This window comes from Perca fluviatilis, chromosome 12 (assembly GCF_010015445.1).
Source record: "Perca fluviatilis chromosome 12, GENO_Pfluv_1.0, whole genome shotgun sequence".
Classification (NCBI taxonomy): domain Eukaryota; kingdom Metazoa; phylum Chordata; class Actinopteri; order Perciformes; family Percidae; genus Perca; species Perca fluviatilis.
In genome coordinates this window covers 12,285,933-12,311,035 of record NC_053123.1, presented here as the reverse complement: position 1 = coordinate 12,311,035, position 25,103 = coordinate 12,285,933, and the positions used below count along the sequence as shown (strand labels likewise).

Below are 25,103 nucleotides of genomic sequence, written 5' to 3'. Positions count from 1 at the left end.
CTGAAAATGGCATTTTCTCTGTTCCAAAAAAAAACATGAAATTGTGACCTTTTACACATTTGTGGAGGTTGCAAGTGATTGGCCCGAATAGGAACTGCATTATTCTTCAACACGTTTACTGTCACCTTGTGCATTATAAGTGCTTTTAAAGTATACGCTGTCGTCTGTATTCAAGCAATCCTTCACCTATTCACACAGCATCAATTGTGTGGGCTATTTTAACTCCAGGGTGGTTCACTTTGAAAGTAGGGTTGTGTATGGATGGCTCTTCTTGAAATGAGCACTATAGGAAAGAATGTATTGCCACTGTGGCATCTGTGTGTTCTGCTGCAGTAAGTCTGCTCTGGGTGCTATAGGAGGGTCGACTGCTATTTATACTGTACCTCCTCTGCAGTGGCACTCCACTCCTCTTCCAATGCACTCCTATTCAGAGAGCAGATTTTAAAGCTACTCTGAGTTTTTATTCTGTTCGGATATGCAGTGCTAACTATATATAACAAGTCAAAGATTTTTTTTATATATTTTTCACCACAACTTCAGTTCCTGTATGTGTAGGAACCAACTGAAACTGCATTTCAGTGATGTAAATTTGATACTGAACCCATAATAAAATTTTAATCATCAAAACTAGGGGTCTCCTACACGTTGCCCGTGGGCACCAGGTAGCCCCCAAGGACCACATGAGTAGCCCTCAGGCCTGTTCTAAAAATGAAAATTGAATATTGATTATCTGTTTCCCACCTTGTTAAGTCATTGTTGATAATTATTGTGAGAAATCATTAACATGATCAGTGTCTTCACATAGATGAGTATCATTAATCATTAATAATCATATATAACTAAAGGCAAACTGAACAAATTTGTTATTTCAAAAGAGTGTATCAAACTGGTAGCCCTTCGTATGACTCAATACCCATGAAGTAGCTCTCAGTTTCAAAAAGGTTGGTGACCCCTGATCAAAACCATCACTGCCATTGCCATCACCATGAAGTGCACCATCATTGTGATTGACTGAATTAAATTAAATGTTTTAGTAGAACTAATTAAAGCCAAAGGCTAGGCAAGTGGTTTAGGGCTATGGCATTTTCTTTTTAATAAAGTTGAAAAGAATTCAAACTAACACATGAGAATTAACTTGATTGATATCTGTGTAGCCTAATCCTGTGTTGTGGAATTTACCGACTTAGTTTATCAACAACTTTTCCATTGATTTTCCATCTAAATGCTTCCACAAATTACTTCATTAAAGTTGGCCACAATATCATTTTGCAAATTAAATCTATGTAGAATTAAAAATGCAAATGCAAGGGTTTTATTTGACTGCACTGAACTGGTGAAAACAACACCTCTTCTTGTAGGTTTTTATCCTAAAAGAAAATTATGCACATCGACATCCATGTCTGTCCATATCTGTGTCACTTTCCAATACCCAATGCTTAGTTTCAACCATGATAAAGCTTTTAAGTAGCAGCGTGTGGAGTGGACAGGGTGTTAAGGACAGGGACCGGCAGGGAAATCAGCTGTCAGTGGCCAGATACTTCCGTTCTTCTCATTAATTACTTTTGAGGAAAGAGAGGTGGAGGCCAAATGAGTATTGATTGTGGTGGGCCAGTATAGGGCTGGTTTCAGCGTCCTTTCCCACACGTCATTGCTTCTTCACGTCCCCATTAAGTGGGAACAAGAGGGATCAGTGGCAGGCTGGGACCCTATTAAAGACGAGACCTCAGAGTGTCAGGCAGGCTAGCTAGCACACAAACCTCCTCCACTACACAGTAGACAACACCGTTTTTTGCTTTGTATCTGTCTGTCTTTTAATCCCTCTTCCACTGCTCTAGTGCAGATTGTCAATAAGAAGACAAAGGTTTAAATGTTACATGCTGTTTGCAAGTCAAAGACCATCCAAAGTCAGACTTTGTCTCACTGGGTTTCTTTGACTTGCCTCTCTATCTTTCTTCTTCTGTTGTTACTCTCTCTACTCCTATTTTCTTAGTCTTCACTCTCCTACCACAACTCAAAGCCACTGCAAAAGGGTGGAAATAGCTCCGAACTCGTAGAAGGGTCTCTTTCCTTTTCTCTTTTCCACTCCGCCTCCCTGATCCCTGCTTTTGTTGCGTGACTGATGATTTTAATTACCTGTTAACTCCCCATACTCAGCAGATACACATGATAAATGGTGCGGGTGACTGTTGTAGCCACCATCTGGATAGGGCAAAGAAGTCTTGGAAGCTTTTTTCCACTGTCATAGCAAAGACAGCCTCCACAGCAGGGGGGGATTGCAGGTGTACCGAGGGAGAACAAGAAACTGTCCCAGTTTAGATGCGGTTGACAGCTATTTAGTGTCATAGGGGTCACATCCATTTTTCCGGTCTGAGACTGCAGGCAGCAACAATATGTCTCCAGAAAAAGAAGCCCATATCACCACAGTGGAGAGAGAGATTGCCGTAGACGATTGGCCAACAAATTGCAGCACTTTATATGGAGATTATAGAGAAGGAATGTGTAGCTACCATAGGTACAGAGTGGAATGGATTCATCATGTACAGGTGCTATGCAATGACCAGTATGATCTTTGAAGACTGAATCAGAAGCTCCCAGAAGTTCTCCAAGCAAACTTGCTGCAAAAATCCAAGTGTAGCAGAAATCTCTTGGTGAAATAAAAAGAAAACCTGTACGGGAAATGGATACTCACCAATATGAAAGCTGCTGTAACAAAAGGCTGTGTCCAAAGGCAGATATTTCATTTGACTCTTGGGGTGGGACAATAACCGTTAAAAATGTTTAAGAACAAGGGGACACTTAAGAATCTCCCCTAATTTTCACCTATGGCTGTGTTCAAAATTTTTATTTGTAAAACCCTAAATTGTCATTTCTACATATTTTCTTGTACAGATTAACCAAAATAATACCACATCTTAATTGTGAGTTTTAGAAGTGCTGGCAGGCAGATTTTTGAACTTTGGACAGAGCAAGGCTGTTTCCCTGCATCTGTAGCTCTGTACTTAATGCACAGAAATGTGATAGGTATCAATTTTCTCATCTAACTTGTAGAAAGAAAGCTGAAAATGACAAACTATTCCTTAAACACATTTCTTGACAGCCCAACAAACAGCCACATATTGCAGGGAGATGTGATTCTCAGGTGGATACCAGAGAGGTCAGTGCTAATGAGACAACAATTCCAATTATACCGCTCTTGATTGAGTTGAACAGATCAGTCACTTATGTATACTCTATAATTAGACCTAACCGTTTATTTTACAGTCATGTCTCTGCGTTTATACATAGAGTTCATTAATGAAGGGTAACGATGATAGTCCCCAAAGCAGACCCCATGTTACTTTAGTTTTGTCTCGGGGTTTGTAAAAGCAGCACACGCAAAACCATGGTTACACACACATACACATACACACACACACACACACACACACACAGAAGTTTAGATACACATACATTACAGATTCTACAAATGTGACATTGCTCCAACTGATTTCCTGAGGTCCCAGAGATAACATTGGAGACAACTTCAATTCATTCATTCCCTTAGTTCCCTGCTTCTGAAGCACGCAAGGTAGTCATTGATGGCAGGTGGCGCTTTGGAGTCGTATTGACTTGAACTAATTTGAATCAAATCAAATTTAAGTAACTTGAATATTTGTACAACGTGTGCATGCATGTGCTTGTTCCAGTAAATATTTTTAGATTAGATAGACCTGATTGATCGCAAATTGGGAAAAAACACGACCAGACACCTAGAAAAGAGAGACATATGAATATGACGGTTGAAAACAAGAGCACCTATATTGTGTATGTGTTTCTCTTTTACTCTTATCTCTCTATCAGCAGTGAATCAGTGGAGTGTTAGGACATCGTTTAAGCTTTCGCACAGCATCAATACTGGCTCTATTGATTTTTTCAAACAGTTAATGGAAGCCTTTAGGGCAGGAAAGCTAATTAAAATCATATGCAGGTCAAGCTCATTTAAAGACTCCCCATTAGTTTATGTTTAGCTTAACTACGCTTGACTGGAAAATCCATCCATCGGGCATTGTAATTGACTGGTGTTTCTAATGGCTTTCCAATGCTCCTGAGTTCCTCTGGCAGATTTCATGCTGCAGCTCTAATATCCCACATACAGAATCATTAAAGACGGTTGCTGCGTGTCCTGTAACCTCAAAGTATCTTGCCGATGCCTGGAGACAGTGATGTTTTTCACACTCCAGCCTTTGGAAATATGCAACCACAATGCACACACAAGCAGACACTGTAGTTTCTATTGTTTTAACTTGTCTTAAATTTTGTGTATGTGTGGATGTAAGAATTATCACATGATGTCTGTGCTTCAATGCCATGAGTTTTCGATGATTGCTTAGATTAATATGTCCACAATAGAAAGTAGAAATGTATTTTTACACTCAGTTCAGGTTTAGGGCTCCTCCTCCTCAAACTCTATTTATAGAAATGTATATTACATTACATCTAGACAACACTGACTAGACCAATACGAATATTATATTAAATGCACTATGTAGTCTAGTCCAAAAGCACATTAAATACGGTACTCCTCCCATCCATTGTGAATAACCCAGAATGCATCTAGATCACATAAGATTACATCCACAATGTGAGCTCAGGACGGAACATAGGAACATACTCTAGCTGAGAAAAAAAAGGCTGTACATTTTTTTCTTTAGGTTTGTGAAAATGGCTTAATTAAAGCAACTGTGGCTTTTTTATGACTGGGAAGGAATTTCTAAGTGTTGTGTCAAGATGAGCTCTAACATGACGTGCATGTACATTTCTACTGGCTATTATTTTCTGCCTGCCAGACAGTGGTCCTGCTTCTCTAACAAACATATTGTTTTTACACGCGTCAGCTCTCAACTATTTGTGTGTGCGCACACGTCTTCTGTGCATTTGCTTCCTGCACAGTGTTCCCTTGTTTGCTTGCACAACTCGTGTGAGTGTGCATTGTGCAGTGCCTTGCGGTGGGAGGCTGATTTAAATCTTTGAGTCAGAGGGAGATTGTATTTAGGCTGTGTTTATTGTTCCCTATCAGGGGCCAATATGCTAACAGCAGATGCCAACCATCTTGCTGTGTCTTAGTTTGATGCCTCCACTGCATGATTCTAGCCGCAAACCACACCGCCCTGCCGCCACTGTTGTACCCAGCTGGCATAAGCAGCGCACAAGGCCTTGCAACGTCCCAGCTTCAACAGAGTGGTTCATTAGACAGAGTTAGATCAGATAAAATCCCCCTGAGGTGAATTTACTCTGCCACTGAGGAGAGAAGAGAGGATACGAGAAAGCTCTGAGTGAAATGGGCAGAGGTGAGAGATGTAATAATAACACCTAAGATGTCAGCAGCATCGGCTTTTTGTGTTGCTGGACAGTTTATTTTCTACTCGGGGTGCTCCATACTCTCTTTTTAAGATAACAACATACACATGCACTCACATACAGTAATCCCCAACATGCACATGTATGCACACAGTACTCACAGAGCCTACCCTTTGAGCTTGCTGATTATGCTAATATTAGCCATTTTCACTCACGCATGATATTATGATGTTCTATTTTTGCTAACATTTTAGACAACCTTTCTAAATGTTCAATGGCTATTAAGTTGGTTATTAAGAAGAAGTCAAGCGTTAAAATGCATTTAATATAAAAGTGCTGGATGCTGCACAGTACTGTACACCTACCCCCTCCAGCCCTATTTTATCCGTCATCACGTTTTGATCTTAATGCAGTTTATGGTTTTGATCCAGTTACAATTATTGACCTGAGTTGTTGGTTGCTTAATTAACTGCATGGTTTAGTCATTTGTTATCCCATTCATGAGTTAGGCATTTGAATTACATGTTTGTGAAGTATTCCTGTGAAATGAGAAATGTTTTTATATCCCTCTTTTGCAAATTCACGTTTTTCACATTTTAGAATATAATACAATCACAGTGCCGCATGAGAATATAAAATGATATTCTTGTCATATTAGAACCACAGCACCATGGGAGGCAATTTGTCTTTTGAATACTCATTTTTGTGTCCTTTTTGTAGCTGAACTTTTATCCACAGAATTTGAGCATTTCAGCTCTTCCTCTGCAAAATATCGTTTTAAAGTTATACTTAAATCTCCAAGTCTCCCATTCCCTTCCAACCAAGTTCAAACTTCACTCTTCACCTTTTTGAGGTCCTACTCCCTAATATATCAATAGTTCATGTATTCATACTCTAAGGGAGGAGGGAAAGTATAAGAAGGAGCAGAGGACAGAGGGTTAAAACCATGTATGAGGATATGAAGAGATAAAAAGCGAATGGACAAAAAGAGGCAGGTGGTGAGGAATAGAGACAACCAAGTAAGAGAGGGATAAAGGGAACAGAGGTGTTTTTACTTTCTATCAGATTAGTAGCAGCAGTAGGTCTCAGGTTAACAAGCTCAAACCCCTACAGCTCACCGCTCTCATGTCATCTAGCCCCCAACCACTAACCCCAAGATTCTGCTCCACAAACCCCCAAACCCTAAACCCTGATCCCTCATAGTTTCTTATAATACCCAGCCTCAGACAAAGTGAGAACTGCAAACTCCTCCCCCAGGCACACTACTGTAGAGTAAATGTGGAAAAAATAGTGTCAGTGGCATCATTTTACTTTGAATACACACGAGAAAAGCAGGCCGACAATTTATATCCACATAATGAGTCGGCTCTGTAACATCAGATGATATATAATATACAATAATCGCTCTCAGGGCAGTTACATCTGCTGACCACTCTTGGGAGCTCAGTGCAATTATTTACCCAGCAGAAATTTATAGAGCAAAGCAAATGCATTTCAGTCCAAGAAAAGAAGATGTAGCTTCCTCAACTTATTTTTTAAGGGAATAGCTGTGCGGATGTTTTTCTTCTTTCCCTAGCGACTTGAAAGGACTACAGCCTATTTTGAAATACAATAATTGAGTGTCAGCATGGATATGTGATAATTATTGCTGACAAGGTGGAGAGGTGTTCATCTGTGTGTGTTTTATGCACATGCGTTGTCAACCATTGGATTCCTTGTTGTGCTATACATCCTCATTGTTAACTGGCTGCATCATAGAAAAACTCCTCACTCTGTATTCAGTGCACATTCTCATCAAACTGACAGCTTGCTGAGGTCAACTGGTTCTCCCGAGATCAACAAGGCTAAGAGTATGCAGCCGCGCACAGAGTTCTATGAGGCTGCACTGCAACATGCTTACAATAACAATGTTAGCATGATGATATTTAGCAGAAAATGTTGAACATGGGTCCTCATCATACTGCAGATTATATTACAATGCTAACACTTGTTTAATTAGCGCAAACTACTGTACACCTGAGGTTAAAGGGGATTTCATACGTTTTACAAGTATTTGGTCCTAAACCAAGGTATTGGACAATAAAGGAACAACACTCTGCAATAACTCACATTAAAAAAAGCTACTTGCATCATCCTCCTGATAGGATTACAACTCAAATACAACAAATATAAAGCTAAGTTAGTTTCAAACTTCAGATTGGAAAATATGGTGCATCATAACTCACTTTACAACGTCATTTTAAGGTAATCTATTATCCATGGACCATGCCAGCGACCTGCAACATAAACCACACAGTACATGAAAGTGAATCATCCTATTGGCTTCTTAACCTTTAATTGTTTTCCTTGTCTTATATTTTTTCTTGTGTATCTTTAGAATAAGATAAACCTGAGCACGTTGGTAGCCAAGTGGTTACAGTGCATGCCACATAACCACATTGTCACCTTGAAATTGCAGAGCTACATCAAGCACACACTTAGCTGGGAGCCTGGGGACTTCAGTCTTTCCCATTTAGAATTAAGCAGCACGCCCAAACTTATTTGGTTTTTATGGTATTTTTTAATATTAATTCTTTAAAGTCTCTGTGGAAAAGCAGTTAGAGGGGCTTAGTGATTGGAGGGGAACAGTGCATTTATGTAAAATACCTTGTGAATTCAAATCTGTTCGCCGCTCAGTGTTTATATTTGCACGCACTTGAAGGCCAAGTGTGTAAAAACGTATCTAGTGTGCCAACCTTTGTTGTATTTATTCAATTCTTGTGATATTATGGTAAAGACATTGAAGCTGAAGCTGTCTATTTTGTATTCAAACCGTGCAGGTCCATCTCTGGTTGGGTCTCTAAAGAAGGACTGGGCCTCTCCAAACAGTATTGCTCTCTCCTGGCAGCAGCCCGAACAAACAACAATGCTCATCCTCGACTACGAGATCAAATATTACGAGAAGGTATGTCCAGGTCCGGCCTAAAATTGTAGGGCAGTACGTAGGTATAGACTTGATCCTTGTTCAGGTCAGAGACGCATTTGTAGCAATTTATTTAGCCAGAATTTAGTGATCTCAAGAAAAAAATAAGGAGTATGCAAGTGTGTAAAATGTTATTAAGGTCCTCCATTCATAATTTATAAGAAAATCTACAGATGTCTTTATAGTTAAACAAGAACATCTATGCCTTAGACCAGACAATCTTCATACTGTACTCACTTTTAACATTGTGTCCTGTTTCAAGCACCTAAGTGTAAAAAGCAAGACAAAAAGTTAAACTGGGCTGCAAACAAACCCCACCGTCCCATCACCATGGCAAAACAGTCCAATGCTTAAGTGGCACAATCTTAGACGACCACAGCCGTCACTCAAATCCGCACTTTCAGCTACTGCCCTCAGGGAAAAGGCACAGAGTCCCCTGTGCAAAGAAGAATATCTATAGAAAATTCTTTGTCCCTGTTGCCATAACATATCTTAATCAGAAAGGACAACCACTTTTTGAATCCAGCTTACTACCACAGCACATAGCACTTTATATTTTTTTATTTAAAGATTTAGCCCTCACCATTGAGTTCCTGATGCTGCTTTTAAAGTAGTATTTATTGTGTATTGATTTTTTTTAAAGTTAAATGTGTTTTTATGTGTCCTGTCTGGATGTAACATAATGGCTTTTAACGTACTTATTTTAATTGCAGTCGTTGCACATGCAAAAGACAAATTTTTGCCTAAAGTATTTTCTATTTCTAACTTAACATCCTGGCACAGCAATGTAGTCCACTGATTAAACTGTCATGCTAAACATTCTTGACCTGGGATTTTATCCCACTAAAATGTCTTATCCATGATGTCCAAATACAGTGGTGAAGTAAAGTAAAGTGGTGCTTGAAAAATTAAGCTACACAGCTTCAGCTAAATTTAGGGTGAGTGCCCATGTTTGTGTGATCCTAGTGCAGCACAGCAATCTCACAGCAAGCAGTGGTTGGCTGCAATCACAGCCAACCACATCAGCTCCTCTCATCCTACCAGTCAAAAGAATGGCCCAAGCCAAAGGGTCCCAAGGCACAAATACAGTCTATATTAGCCATTATATGATTATAAAGAACTCCAAATATGCATCCAAGGACAAATAATAACCCTTTTTAAGCTGAATAGACAATTCATTTATGCTCTTTCTGCATAATTATGGTCACAACATTATTTTAAAAGACAATGATATCTATGCAGTACAACTATAGGAACTGGTGGTAGTTTCCTAAAACATTTCTCCACAAAACTTGTCATGTTTTGTTCATTAAAGTGATCAAGTTTGAAGGCAGTCCTTGGGTCCATTCGCATACTAGCTTTCTATTTGTACTAAGTATGATGTAAAGTATGACTTGAAAATGGAGTGCGCTCCCACTGCAAAGTCTGTGGATGTTGTGTATTTGAGAAATGCCCGGATGTATACTACTTAGGTTAGCCAGGATTTTTGAGTATGAGACGTGATCTTACTGCGCAACAGTGGAGATTTTTAGCCTGGCTAAAAGCTATTAATATGTCACTTTATTAAGTTTTAATGTTTTTTCAGGCAAGAAAGTAACCATTTATATTCCCAATATGTGGTCAATTTATCCATATTTTCGGAGATGTGAGAGCCACTGGCTGGGTCAGACTTAGTCATTAATGTAGTAGGCAGTATGCAATACGTTAGTATGCGATTTCCAAAACAACACTTGTCACTGGATGTGCAGTCAGCAGCTGCCAAAGTAAAGCAGACAGTAATGACACACATATTGTGAGTGTAAATTGAGGTAAATCTGACTGACACTCGTTGGATAATTGTTGGTGGAAACCTGTTCTTAATTCATTAGATTATTTCGTTCATCTTTCACTCTCTCCCACAGGAACATGAGCAGTTGAGCTACTCGTCGACACGCACCAAGGCTCCCAGTGTGATCATCTCAGGTTTAAAACCAGCCACCTGGTACGTCTTCTGTGTTCGCACCCGCTCACCAGCTGGATACAGTTCCTACACCCCTAAATATGAATACAAAACTACAGGAGACTGTAAGTACCTGAGACCATCTACAGCACTTGTTACTGTGTTGGGATGCATCTGTCTGTGTCTGTGTCTGTGTCTGTGTGTGTGTGTGTGTGTGTGTGTGTGTGTGTGTGTGTGTGTGTGTGTGTGTGTGTGTGTGTGTGTGTGTGTGTGTGTGTGTGTGTGTGTGTGTGTGTACTTATTTTCACAGCAAAATGACAAGATATGGAAAAAAAAAAAATATATATATATATATATATATGAGACATTTAATAATAAGGTCAGAGCAGTTTGCGTCAGATGAAGTTCATATACTGTAGCCTGGAGCAGCGCTCAGGGCAGCCTGCACCAAGAGCACAGCAGTAACTTATAAGCCACGATATGAGCCCACCAACAGGAGCATCCATAGTAGGATTCCAACAAGTTCTTCATGAGATCCTGGAAAATGTACCCAGGAAGAAAATTAACACATACAATCACAAAATCACAATCGTTGATGCATTACACTGTCGTGTCTCAATCCTCGCAACAGATGCACTTTGTTTAAAGTGAAGTGTAAAAAAATATCAGCATTGTCCCTTTATCATATTTCATCTTACCCAATTGAAATGTCTTCTTACTGTTACACTATAAGCTGTTTCCAGATTTTGTTTCAAACATTTTTGGTGTGCTTCTTGCAGACATATTTTTCGTCTTTAGTCAACTTAGGTTTATACTAAAAATGAGTTTCAGTGTTTTCCCATTAAAAAGAAAAGACCTGTTAAATGTTTCATGTTCAATAAAATATTTTAGACAATAATGGGGGGGGGGCTTTCAGGAAAAAAATATTTAATGATAATGATGTGTAAATCACATAATAGTCACATATTTCAGTTATTTTAATGCAAAATGTAAGAAAAAGCCTTGTAATTATTTCAGGTATATAAAACAGTGCCACATTTTAGCAGTAAATGAAGATATAGTTGTAATGAAAGATTTTCAAATCTTTCATTACAACTGATTTCATTGTTAAAGGAGCAGTGTGTAGGATTAAGTGGCATCTAGCGGTAAGGTTGCAGATTGTGACCAAGTGAGTAACCCTTCGCTCACCCCTTCCTTTACAAGCGTGTAGTAGAACCTACGTTGACCCTCAGGTAATGTAAAATCACAAAAGGCACCTCTAGAGTGTTTGGTTTGTCCATTTCTTCCATTCTGCTCTAAAAACATGGCGGTGCAACATGGCAGGCTCAGTGTTAAACACCCTGCTCCCTATGTAGATATAAAAGGCCCAATTCTAAGCTGAAGAAAACACGATTCTTAGTTTCAGGCGATTATATACTAATGAAAACATAGTTATGAATATTATATTCCACTTCTGCTAAAAGATCCCCCTAAATCCTACACACTGCTCCTTTTAAATGATAGCCTAAAATTCACCAAGACTTTATGCATTGCAGCCAGATCATTTGGTCACCCTACAGCATGAATTTCATATTGGTTGCATTCACCAACCCTAAACCCCTTAATGTCAGGATATCACTTTATAAGGCAATTGAAAAATGAAATACAATCGACAAGAGAGTGTGAGAACATAGCCTTGATGTTCTTTGTATTTTGAATCAATGTTTTTGTTGTGTGTCTGAGCAGTAGCTTTATTGCAAGTCTACTCATAAAATAGAAAGGTCCAGCTGCCCTTTTATGTTGGTTCAGGTATTGTTGAGAGTGATTTGGCTTCACAGTGGCCCTCTCCCTTCCAAAGCTGCAGAGCTTTGCTTTATCTGCGGATCAGACGGTGCTCGGCCAAGCCTTTGTATTGCCTGGCCTTTTATGTGAAAGAGAAAGCAGATTTGGCCTCTGTCGCTCTCTTCCTCCCTGTCAGTCACTGTCTCATGCGCTTTGTTTTTCCATCTGTCTGTGTATCCGTCTGTCACTTCCGCCTCTCTCTTTCTCTCTTGTTTGTCTTTACCTCTCTTCTTCTGTCATCCGTTTTCCTCAAACCCCCAAATACACACACACGCACACACTCATTACAGCAGCATCAGTCAAACACATCTGCTTAGTTAGTGATGTGAAGAGCGCGTGAAGCTGATGTCTGGGAGAATGGTCTTGTGTGATCTGGCCAACGCCACTTTCACTCTCCCTCCCTCTGAGTGGTCTGTAATTACTTTTATCCAGCCAAACGCACACACACATTCTTGACGCCCTGCGCACACATACATGCTCGTGACTTAACAGCCACATACTGTATAAACCCACATGAGCCTCACTCTTTGGGCTAGCGACCACGCACCCTGATCTCCAATTCATATTCATTAAGCGTGAAATATTATAGAAATAAGTTTGGTAATAGCAATCATCTTTCAATTATCTTGGATTCGTTAGCCTTGTGACAAGACACAGAAAAGAGAAAATCATGAATATCAAATGGGATCAATTTAACCAAATGATCATGGACTAAATCACAATTTCATGAATGAATAATATTAATTAAACAGCAGCAGGCATATGAATCATTCCAGTACGAAAGCTGATGGAGGGTTTTTTGCATTACAAAGAGCCGATCGAACATCTCTCTGTAATATTAGGAGAGCATACATGGTCTATGTATGGTGCATTGATGGAGAGGAATATTGAAGATGATGTTGAATGAAAATTTGCTCTTTCTTCTCACTTTATCCTGCCTCCCGTCTAATTTCGTTTTTTTCTCTCCTCCCTGCTTTTATCAACCGTACCTGCTCTTTACATTTACCTTCTCTTACTTATCCTCTTTCCGTTCCACATTTTTCATTCTACCTTTTCCCACCCTTCTTCTTCTTTGCCTTCTGTTCCACATCTTCTCGGCTCAACCCTGCCCAATGTTTTCCCATCTTCCTAATCCATCCTCCATTCTCCGCTACCTTCAGCATCAGACATAGCTTCTGACCAAGGCCAGGTGTTGGTGATCGTCACAGCAGCGGTTGGTGGCTTTACCCTCCTCGTCATCCTCACCCTCTTCCTCCTGATCACTGGAAGGTAAGAGCACTTCACTGCCTTGATTTTAATATATGCAAAGAAAGTGTCATTCAGTGTGTAATTTGTACTGTCTTCCCCGAATATTAAGTTGACACTTGACTGCTAAAATCAACCAGCCAGTGTTGCCTGCCTCTGATATGTTGGTACAAATTGTACAGATTTTGTTCTTGTCTTTAGAGTGTTACTGTAATGTCTCATGATAGTCTAAATCCTGGTCATTTTCAGGATAGCCCCATTCTCCTTTAGCTTTATAAGAGTTCTAATCATCCAAAGTAACTCTCACCTGTGTGGGTGTGTGCAGCCCTTATTCGTCCAGATACATTCAATTCAATTCAATTTTATTTATAGTATCAAATCATAACAAGAGTTATCTCGAGACACTTTACAGATAGAGTAGGTCTAGACCACACTCTATAATTTACAAAGCCCCAACAATTCCAGTAATTCCCCCAAGAGCAAGCATTAGCAGTGGCTAATGCGACAGTGGCGAGGAAAAACTCCTTTTTAAGAAGAAACCTCGGCAGACCCAGGCTCTTGGTAGGCGGTGTCTGACGGTGCCGGTTGGGGATGTGATGAACAATGGCAATAATAGTCACAATAAAGATAATGGAACAGTGACTACAAATGGTAGTCGTAGTAGTTCATGTCATAGCAGGGCACTGCATACATACATCTACTTACATACGTACATCTACTTCCTGAACTTAAAACTACAATTGAAGCGATCACCTATTAGACCTCTGCTCATTCCGGTGGATTCGCTTGCAGGTGGGGGGATAAAGTTCAACTTCTTTGTACTGTGACACACAAATTTACCAGTAGCAACCATATAGACAGGCTGATCTTCGAAGAAGTGTCCTAAATGGAACAAACTATTCTATCTTATTGACTGTGTTGTACCACACACTTTCATTGAACTCTGCTGTCAGAGTCTAAACTGCTACATAAAAGAGGAATGGTTTGTTATGAGACAGGAGTCGGTGGTACAAACATGTCTCTTGAATAAACTGCCTGAACTTATTGTCCCGTTTTGGTTAGCGTAACGTAAAGTAGTTTTTTACAGGTGGCAAAAAAAAAAACATGTTATCTTGTTAAGCCATTAGTATTTTTTCTTTTATTTCTTTTTTTAGTTTGGACTCCCAAAATACGAACAACAATACAAAAGATACACAACTTTGAAAATGTATTAATATACAAATGAGTCCTGCCATTTCTAACCCCCTTCAAAGCAATTTAAACCAACCTCAATGCACCCCTCAAACAATATAAGTCATAAACATTGTTACTTTCCTTTAAATTTCACTGTCATCTTACAGCACGGGTAATGTTACTACTGTAAAACAACACTGATGGAAAAAGAAAAAGAAGACTACAAATATTAGTTTGAATCAGAAAAAGAGGAAAAACTGCCTTTACCTCCCCTTTTTCTTTTTCCCTTTTTTACTTTTGCCATTAGTATTTCTATACAGCGTCACTACGTAAATTATTTATGAACTTCCAGACAAGTGCATGATTGAAATGCACCTGCTGAGCTCTCATCGCAGAACAAGAATGAAACCTTTCCGGGTGATGATTGCGTAAGACATACATTCAGTAAACGCAGCACAAACTTGCATTTACATCAATTCAGTCTCTCAAGATCTAGCACCCATTAGAGAAACTGCAGCATAAAACACTTTCATATTCGTTGCGGCATTGAACTGTGCTGGTTGCCAGAGAATGTGAGTGAGCAGTGATCTTCACAGCTGTGAGATCAGGTTTTAGTCCTTCAGTGTTGATTTGAATGTAAAAATAATTTGAAGTCTGTATCCTTTAAACAAATCTGTAGATATATAGCAGGGATTCAGAGTGTTTTTCTTATTTTCATGATGTGATTTTAGTGTGTGTAGGACGGTCTGTGCTCCTAGTTTGTATGTATTATAAACTCAGCACTGCGCGCACACAGAAACATACACACACCAGGTGCAACAGCTAAAGCAAGCCCTTTAGGCGTTTTGCGTTCTAGCACAAGGAGGGCATTTTTCTTTTTACCTGAATCCAGCTAAAAGCAGTAGCAGTAGTGGGAGTGTTTTTTGACTTCATCATGATCTGTCATATCTGCAATCCCTCTGCCCTGTGTAGGAGGGACTTTCACTCTCTTTTAGTTTAAAAAATGTGTTTGAGCTGCTTGAGAAATATGAGAGCTTTCAGTCACACAGCTCTCATAGACGGAAGGCTGTACAAGACAAGTGAGGATATAAGAGGAGCTACTTAACGGGGAGTTGTAACACCTTGTCGCCATAAAATGCTTCCGAGAGTTTCATCTATGTTTGCATCTACTCGTGCTAAATTTAAAGAGTGAGTACTTCTACTAGAGCAAAGGTGGCACGACTGCACATGCGTAGCCTAGCTGAAGACTTTTACTGCACGTGTACTCTTTATCATTGAGTTGTCTGTCAATCTCGGCAACTTTTTTTCTCTCGTTTTTATACATTTTCTTTCATCCTTCCTTTCTGTGCCCTCTGTAGCAGCAGAGAGATGTGCCATGGCGAGGTGACTGTGAAGGATGTTAGTGCAGGAGAGGAGTGGCTTGAATTACACTGATGCTTTGATTAGGGCTCTTGGCAAGGTTGTTTTTACTGGGGTGTATGTGTGGGTGTGTAAAGTGCTTGTGAATATGTACTGTAACTATGCTCAACAGCCCAGAGAGCAGTAGCAGAAGCTTTTGTGTGTGATAACTGTCTTTGTGTGTGTCTGTGTCTGGATGTGCGGCCTCTTTTCAACATGAAAGCCAGTGAGACAGGGATAGGCGGATAAAGGGGATCAGAGGATAGGACTGCAAAAGACTGATAAAGGCACATGCCACCATTTCTTTAATGAACAGCTTGACCCCATCAGCAGAGGTCAACAGTAGCTTTCCAAATCCCCATCTTCTCCTCTCTGCCACTGTTACCCGCCATGTTATCTGCTCTGTCTATCAGTGTCCAGGATACCACAGACTTCACTTAGTCCAAGCCCAATCTGGCAACCTGTGGCTTGTAGCCCTCTGACACCTGCTTTAATCTGGCAACCCGGACTATGTTAAGTCTTCAAAGAGGAGGAGGCTCACATTTGATCACATGAACCCACACACATTCATACAAGCAAGCGCTTACACACACTTTCTCCACTAGTACATTGTGGGCATTTTCACTCCTAATTCATTCAATTATGTTGTTTATTTTATCGATGGTGCGTTGCTGTGTAGAGAGGAATCTGCCGACACTGTTTCTTGATTATAAAGGTTTATTTACATCGAAGAAATCAGCATCATGTACAAGCCCTGCAGAGCTTGGAGAGGACCGTTTCCCAAATCTCTGATGGTCACTCTAAAGTTCTTTGTGTGTGTGCCACATGTGTATATTCCATGAATTGGGGTGGGATCGATAACTAACCAATGGCTTCATGCCAACTGGCTCTGTCTAAGAGTCCATTGATAATGCTTTTTCCAGATGTGTCTTCTGAAACTAGGCTAAAGTTCATCTGGGTTTCTTTGTTACCCAAAGCTTAAGTACAAATCATATAGAATATGCAGATACAATAAGATGGCCATATACCTCAATTGTATCCTGCATTATCGCATCATTCAGCCACGTTATTAGGCAATACAATACTCTCTACCGCTGTTTGTTGGATGTTGTTTTTGTTGATTAGAACAGTTACTGAAGCAGCACCGTTGTTTCACATCTCATTTTAAGCAGAGGGAATTTATTCTTTAAGAAAATCTGAAATCTCCTGCACAATTCATGTGGATGCTGATCAAAGTCAGGCAATGCAAATGAATCAAACATGAAGAGAAGATATGAAAAACTACACTGGAGATATTTCTCTTAAGAGTTGGTGGAGACCAAAACAGAGCTGAAAGGAGAGTGAACACTGGATTTTACAGTCATCAGGTGGACAAAAACATTATCATTTAGTTCATGTATAGTGTTTCTGGCCAGCTAGCAAATGTAAGTCCAGTATTCTTTTTTAATTGTAGCTCTGTGTTGGTCTCCTCCTCCTGAGAAAAAACATCTGGGTAGCTTGCTAAAACTGTACTTCATGCATTGAATGACTTAAGTAAGCCATCGTTTGAGTTTTGTTACACGTCTATTCATGCAATTACGGTCAAGTGAGCCGTCTTCAGCAAAGCTCTTAAGGAATAGTTTTCATGAGCGTTCAGTTGTGAATGAATAGTACATGTATAACAACTTTGGTGAATTTCCCTTTACTTGTTTCCAATACTGTTCTATAAAATTACTCATTCTGAGCAGGACTCCATTGAACATTTTAAAGCAATCCATATCTATATCTGGAAATCTTACATGCTTTTTCTCTTATTTGAATAAACACCCACAAATGAAACACGATGGCAATCTGTCTAGGTAAGACCTGGTAATATTCTGTAACATGTCCAGCGCAGCTAAGTTCTGGATGAAATGTCGCTACAATAAGAGATGGACCACAGAAGCACAAGGGTAAATACACAGAGATATTAAAAGCATATCCTGTCCTACCTTCGTAAGAGCACTCTAATATCTTTTCTGCACCGAAAGCCAGTTTAATATAGCACAAAATACTGTGAATGAGCCACTTTTACATTGTTGAGATTCTTTACATGTCAGATCAGTCTAAAAACATTTTTGATTCATTTATTTGCATGCTTGTTTTTGTTTTCCCTTGCAAGGGAGAAAATAAATGCCAGGTTTCCAAAAATGTTCAGCTTTTATCCCTACCAACTGCTGACAACCTTATCAGAAAAAAAGACACTTGCACATGCAACATGTGAGCAAATAGAAATTCAGTCTCAACCTTGAGTGTTGTCATTTTCATGTATACTCAGGTGCTGTGGGTCAGCAGAATTCTCTATTCTATCCAATAAACAATGAAATATGAGAAAAAGTGGGGATCCACAAGTGGGAAGTGGGAGCGAATGTCCCTCGTGCTCACGGTCATTAATTAAGCCCCCTACTGCAAAATAGGTTTTAAAATTCGTCAGTGACAAAGCCTGTGAGAGAACTCAGAGCACCTTTCTTCCTTCATATAATTATTTTCCATCTCACTGCTCTTCTCCAGCCATACCATCTCTACCTCTCGCACACCAGGTATCAAATATTCCGTGAGCGTTGCAGGTCCATTTTGTAACGGTCTTGTCATGTGTAAAGCCATTACTGAACATATAGGTAACGGTCAACCATGTTTGAATAACCAAAAGCCATTGATTGAACACCAGGCCAGATGTTTGACTTAAACCTCTAACCATAAGTGATATTTTCTATATATTTATCTACATAATCATAAATGTTGTTGAGGTTTAGAGCCTCTGTAATTCACTACCATTGTATTACTTAAGACCTTTGTTTTAGTTGTAGCTTACTGTTAGTCCTTGTGTAACTGTGAAAAACCTGTGGATCAATTTGAAAGTAAGGTAGAATGACCCTTTTCAACTTGTGACTGTTCATAACAGTGTTCACAATGAAAAGCCATTTCAGGAATGAAAACTGTGAAAATGGCAGACCACAGGTCTAAATTATAATGTATTTGCTGCTTTAATAACTGTCATTTTTTTTGTTGGCGCTCGATGCTTTACATTGTTGGAAAAATAACAGTCTGCTAATGGACCCAAATTCATTTTGTAGCAGCAGAATCACACAGTTGTGACTGCAGAGAAGGAAATGGTTTCTGTCGGTTTAGAATTATCATGAAAGTAGATCTGAGGGTGATTTGCTCTGACATGACAATTGAATGCAACTCTTGACTTCCATATGGTTCACTGGAGAGTAACACACATTTTTCTACAGCTGCTGCAACCACAATGTGACACTGAAGATGTAACTTCCTCAATACTGTGTATTACAATACCACAAACTACGGCCAGTAAAATTACAATATGGCTAATATGCAGTTTATAGTCCCTTTACACTGTATTTGAGAGTGTGTCCTTGGTTCAAACATTGACCTATGTTTACACTATACATACGAGTAATTAATGTCCTCTTTAAGTGACGTTGTTTTTACACAGTTTCTAAAAGCAGTAGGTTGTGGATTATTGGATCCACAAAGACATAGTTTCTTTCAACCATGACAGTGATGTGTTCCTAACTGTAAACATGACTATGTCCTTTCACTATAAAGGACTTATTGGTATTTTAGGTCCTGCTATGTGTCTGCATTTATCTGTGTTTAACTGTAAAACTATGTGAGCTGTTAGTAGTTAGGTTTTTTCTTTTTTTTTTAATCATGGTTCACATTGAATAATAATTAAATGAAATAGTTACACAGGGCGCCTGGGTAGCTCACCTGGTAGAGTGCGTGCCCATATGAGGCAGTCCTAGACGCAGCAGCCGCGTATTCGGTTTCCGACCTGCGGTCCTTTTCTGCATGTCGTTCCCCCTCTCTCTCCCCTTTCAAGTCTAAGCTATCCTGTCAAAAATGAAGGCCTAAAAATGCCACACACACAAAATCTTTATATTAAATAGTTACAGTAATGAATAAACAATGACACAGTTTGACATGATGAGCCTTTATCTGTAGAAAATTAGATGTTTTGAAATATCACCAGAAGAGATTTCAGAAATGTGTTAAATGCAAAAAAATCTTATGACAATCTTTACTGTTTTTTTCTTTGTGCTATTTATTACATTATGTATGCAACACTCAACAGTTGGTGTACTTTTTGACTATTTTGATCAGACAGTAATATGTTTGAGCTGTACTTTGCCATGGAGGCTATTCTGGTTCTATGTGTGATTCTGACAGGGTACTTTTTATTTGGGAGTAACATCCAAGCATCTATTTGGATAAATTCTTCCCTGGTCTTTTGCAGATGCTGTCATCTAATCTCTCAGCTTTTCAGACTTTCTTGGCAGCAGCTTTTTATCAGTCGTTGGCTGTCTCTCAGGGTCTCAGTGCCCAGATAAACTCTCTCTCTCTCACACACACACACACACACACACACACACACACACACACACACACACACACACACTGAGGATGACAACGAGGGAGTTTTTGCATCAGTTGATGCAAGTGTTTTTCCCTTCTATAGTAGTGTGTTGAGGTTGATGGTTTGTTCTATCTCACCCTTGCATTTTGGTTGTTGTGTTTTTTCACAAATAACTTTTTAATTACTGACACCTTCAGCAATCTGTGAAACTACTCGTGAAGGCGCCACTATTTCGTAAAATGATTCTGTGTCTCTTTTGCAAGAACTTAGTTAAAACACATGCACATGAGCAGTGAGCACACAACACACACAGTGGTCTGTATTTAACCTGCCTCTCCTGTAGAAACCTTATACGCAGCACTTTATTATTATTGCCATGTCACGCTGTTAATACAAGAGGCTGGAATTTGGGACAGCAAATATGTTACATAACTGGATAGTGATTGTGTTAATTACTCAGGAGATGACATGATGAGTCTCTTTCTGCAGAAAATTGGTTAATAAATGTTTTAAAATGTCACTAGTAAGAGATTTTATTTTCTACAATAAGAAAGAGTTTTTTTCCTTAATTCACTTTAACTCACAAAAGAAAATTCCAATTCCACGCTTCTCGAGGGCCCTCCCTATGTACAGTTCCCGGAGAGTTAGTTCCACTATGAAGTAATATTATTGCACATTTGAGGAAAAACCCAATAACTCTATCCATCAATGTGTTTTCCAGGTGTCAGTGGTATTTTAAGGCCAAGATGACTTCAGAGGAGAAAAGGACCAATTATCAGAATGGACATGGTAAATCAATCAGTCTACCTCTCTTCTTTGTTGGTTTTGATACTTTTCTCTCAATGTGACAACTAATCTTTCACAATTTCATATAACAAAAAGATTAAGTCAAGAATTAATTTCCATATTTATGGTAATGATGGTAGGGGAAGTCTGCATGGTCTAAGTTTTATATTTTTAATTAAATGTAAAATCTGTTTGGCACATCACATAATGTTGGTGATGTAAATTACTTTAGTCAGAACGTCCACCCATTTGGTGATTAAGGTTTTATGTTGTGTTGTCTTCGCCAATAGGCAGAGAAGAAAAGGAGTTAGCAGCTATAGCCACATGCTCTTCTATTTGCATTAATCATGCACAGCGTGCTGCTGTATGGATCATTTACCATGTGTTTCTGTGACTATGCATATTTCAATTTTCCACAAAGCTTGTACAGAATGCAAAAATATTGACTTGCTATTGTTACACATGCTAGCAAGAAAAGAAGTAGCAAATGTGGTACATATACGATAGATTCAGGGATTAAGATGTCAGACAAGTCAACACAGCAAAATGCTTTAAACCACCATGCTCCTTCATCTTTCTGTCTCTCCTCGTCTCCTTCCTCTCCAGCACTCCCCCTCCCAACATCTTCATCTGATGTTCTACATGAGCTTTTTTTTTTCTTTTCTTTTTTTGATTAATCTGTTTATGTAGCTGTATCCCTGATCTGTCTGCTTCTGCACTCCTGTACCTTTCTGTCTCTTTTGCCTTTGTCTTTTGTCTTTTAATATCCCAACTTTTCATTCCCAACATGAGAAAAAACTCTTTTTAAATGAGAGCTGTAAAGTGAAAAAAAGAAAAAAAAGTGAGTGTAAAGACGAAGATTGGGGCGAGACAAGGGAAGATTGCTGGAGGAGAAACAGAAAGGTGAAAGAAGTGAGGGTAGGAAGGGCAACCAGGTTGAAAGGTAGAAGAGATGAGAGGACGAAGAGAAATGAGAATTTTTTTATTTTTTTGTTCTAAGAGGACAGTTGGATTAAGGCGAGAAAGCCAGAACAGATGGCCAAAGGTAAGAGAGGAAACATATATTAAATTAGTTTTTGGAAGTTGGCTAACAAGCTGCCACATAGTTCGCTGATATTCAAGATTGAAACACACACCTCATACGCGACTGATGTGTGTTCAAAACCCTGTATCTCCTGGGTCTTGTCTCAGGTTTCAGCCCTGGGGGTTGTGTTGAGCACAAGCTTTGAGAGGAGAACAGGGGCTTCGGGGTTTTGAGACAACAGATTTTTGTTTTGTAACACTGTATCGATTCCTGAAGGAGAAATGCAGCTTCTGTCTACCCCCACCTCCACTGGGAGGTCAGGGTCAGAGGCAGAAAAGCAGCAGTCGGTAAAGAGTCACTGACTTGCTCAAGGACACTTCAACAGGGTGGACGCTTGCTTACAGCAGGGGCTAAAACATCGCCTGGGTTAAAAGATGTGGTACCCTGCTGCTTCTCCGCAAAAGACAGGAGAAACAAGCTGTCTGTGTGTGTGTGTGTGTGTGTGTGTGTGTGTGTGTGTGTGTGTGTGTGTGTGTGTGTGTGTGTGTGTGTGTGTGTGTGTTTAGTATACAGTGTGTGTGTGTTTGTAAGTCTCAGAGTGCAACCCCGACTCCCTTAAAAAAATGATATTCCGGGTGCCTGGGTAGCTCACCCGGAAGAGCGTGCGCCCCGGTTTACTCCTCAATGCAGCGGCCGCGGGTTCAATTCCAACCCGCAGCCCTTTGCTGCATGTCTTCAGCTGTCCTATAAAAAAAAGAAGAAAAAAAAATGACATTCCCATACAATTTAACTACATTCTCAATTACAATGGAAGCTTATTTTCTCCACTGGTGCAAGTTGTGAAACAGTTGCAGTTTTAAACACATAGTTAACTTTGTGATTCGAAAAAAAAGATAATTTGGGTTAAAAAACACTGTTTGTTACGTTACTTACGTGTGGATGTAAGTTAAGTAGGTTTCGTACGTGATGTCAGATACCAGAATCTTTCCACATCCCTCCTGTTAACTGCAGATGTGCCCATGGTTGGGTAATATTTGTAGCTATACAATATTATTAGTGGCTGTAAAAGCATTAGCATTAGTCTTTTTGTCAATACATTTCTTTTAATTTTGAGTCTTATAAAATTGTCTAAAATGGTCCGGCTAGGTTTTGCTAATTGTACCTTCCAGCCTGTTAAAGATATTAAAAACACACTCTCAACGTCTCTGTTTCTTTCTCTCTGTCCCCACAGTCCCCTTTCCGGGAATAAAGACCTATGTGGACCCTGATACATATGAAGACCCCACGCAGGCCATCCACGAGTTCACCAAGGAGATCGACCCCTCCAGGATCCGCATCGAGAGGGTGATCGGAGCCGGTATACACACACACAGGCCTGCACACACAGTTATACACTCATCCACTTGTGGTTCTACCTTTCGCCATGTGGGCGGAAGAGGATCATTTCATGTTGGTAAGAATAACAATAGCTTTAAATGTGCCATAGGAGATGATCTATTTTCATTCCACACATACAGTATAATTGCTATGAACCCCCTTAACTCCATTGTACACATTAAAGTGGATGCCTTTCTTTCCATTTCCCAGTGTCTTACTGTCATTTTCTCTGCGCAGACTGTAGGATTATTAAAGCTTAACAGGTTTAGAGAACAAAAGAAAGTATGAGAATAGATCCAAGGCTTTTAAAGTAGTTGAAATAGAGAATTTCATGAAGTTGAACTAATCAGAGAAGAGACAAAAATGCTGGAGTTTGGATGGGAACTGCAACAGTGCCCCCAGGTGGCAGACCTTGGTGTGTGATGGTAATAGGTGTGTGTGTGTGTGTGTGTGTGTGTGTGTGTGTGTGTGTGTGTGTGTGTGTGTGTGTGTGTGTGTGTGTGTGTGTGTGTGTGTGTGTGTGTGTGTGTGTGTGTGTGTGTGTGTGTGTGTGTGTGTGTGCACTTTAGGTGAGTTTGGCGAGGTGTGCAGCGGCCGCCTGAGAACTCCAGGGAAGAAGGAGATTGCCGTGGCAATAAAGACGCTGAAGGGCGGCTATGTGGAGCGTCAGAGGCGGGACTTCCTGCGCGAGGCGTCAATCATGGGCCAGTTTGACCACCCCAACATCATCAGACTAGAGGGCGTGGTCACCAAAAGTAAGTAGGATTATTGGAGATTCCATTTAGTTTGGAAATGTGATCAGAATGCATCCATGTTACCAATACATTTCCTGCGGCACTAATTTGTATTCAGTAAAAGTCCTGATACCACTGATGAAACCAAGCCATTTTGAACTCTCTTGTCAGTCAGACTCTTATTTTTAAATTTAGTTTTTTAGGAGAGCTAAATACAGATATGTTCAGTTGCAATGCGGTTATAAACATGAGGGACAACCACGGTCACTCCCTCATATTTCCATCTAGTCACAGCTACACTTAAACATGAATTAGTTTGAGGTGGTGGATACAACAACTACACTGGTAGTTGGCCGATCCAAAATCACTCTACTACTTCTTACGTAAATTCTTTTCATATATGTGGTGCTTTTTCCCGTGTAAAATCCCAGTAACTCGCAGAGAAAAAAGATAAGAAGAACAAATGTGTCATATAAACATTTGCACTTCTATTAAAAAAAGATACTCCCTCCAGTTTTGTTGTCTGGGGGCGACCCAGATGCTGCACTCGCATTATAAGCGCTTTGCTTTAAAAGCAAAATAAAATGTAACAAGAGCATTTGAAATTGCTATCTCTTTACCCATTACCCTGTTTACCACAGTCTGATGGATAAATTCATGTATTTTGTTGTTTGAATGGTAAATTGCAGTAAAAACACTTTTTAAGGTTGCATTTTTTGGGAATGGAATAACAAGTCACTATATGTTTTTCTTAGTATTTTAGATGATTAGTGAGCCGACTCTGTTCTGTTTATACACATGGTTTTGTTTCGTGTTTACGCTTTGTGTAGAGCAGTGGTTCTCAAACTTTTTTACATCAAGGACCCTTAAACTGATACAAATTAGACCACGGACTAGACGAATTAGAC

The 25,103-nt window shown here is 39.6% G+C and overlaps 1 protein-coding gene across 2 annotated transcripts in view; it reads left to right on the top strand.

The window, feature by feature from the left end:
• The window catches only part of epha6 (eph receptor A6), a 210,808-nt gene that overhangs the window by 165,745 nt on the left and 19,960 nt on the right, over positions 1-25,103 (top strand). The window contains exons 6-11 of one of the 2 annotated variants that reach the window (XM_039817396.1): positions 8,157-8,281; positions 10,201-10,363; positions 13,220-13,328; positions 20,996-21,063; positions 23,316-23,537; positions 24,031-24,216. In XM_039817396.1, coding sequence (XP_039673330.1) covers positions 8,157-8,281; positions 10,201-10,363; positions 13,220-13,328; positions 20,996-21,063; positions 23,316-23,537; positions 24,031-24,216 — 873 coding nt within the window. The remainder of the gene's footprint in view (positions 1-8,156; positions 8,282-10,200; positions 10,364-13,219; positions 13,329-20,995; positions 21,064-23,315; positions 23,538-24,030; positions 24,217-25,103) is intronic. The other variant, XM_039817397.1, reaches the window with a different exon arrangement.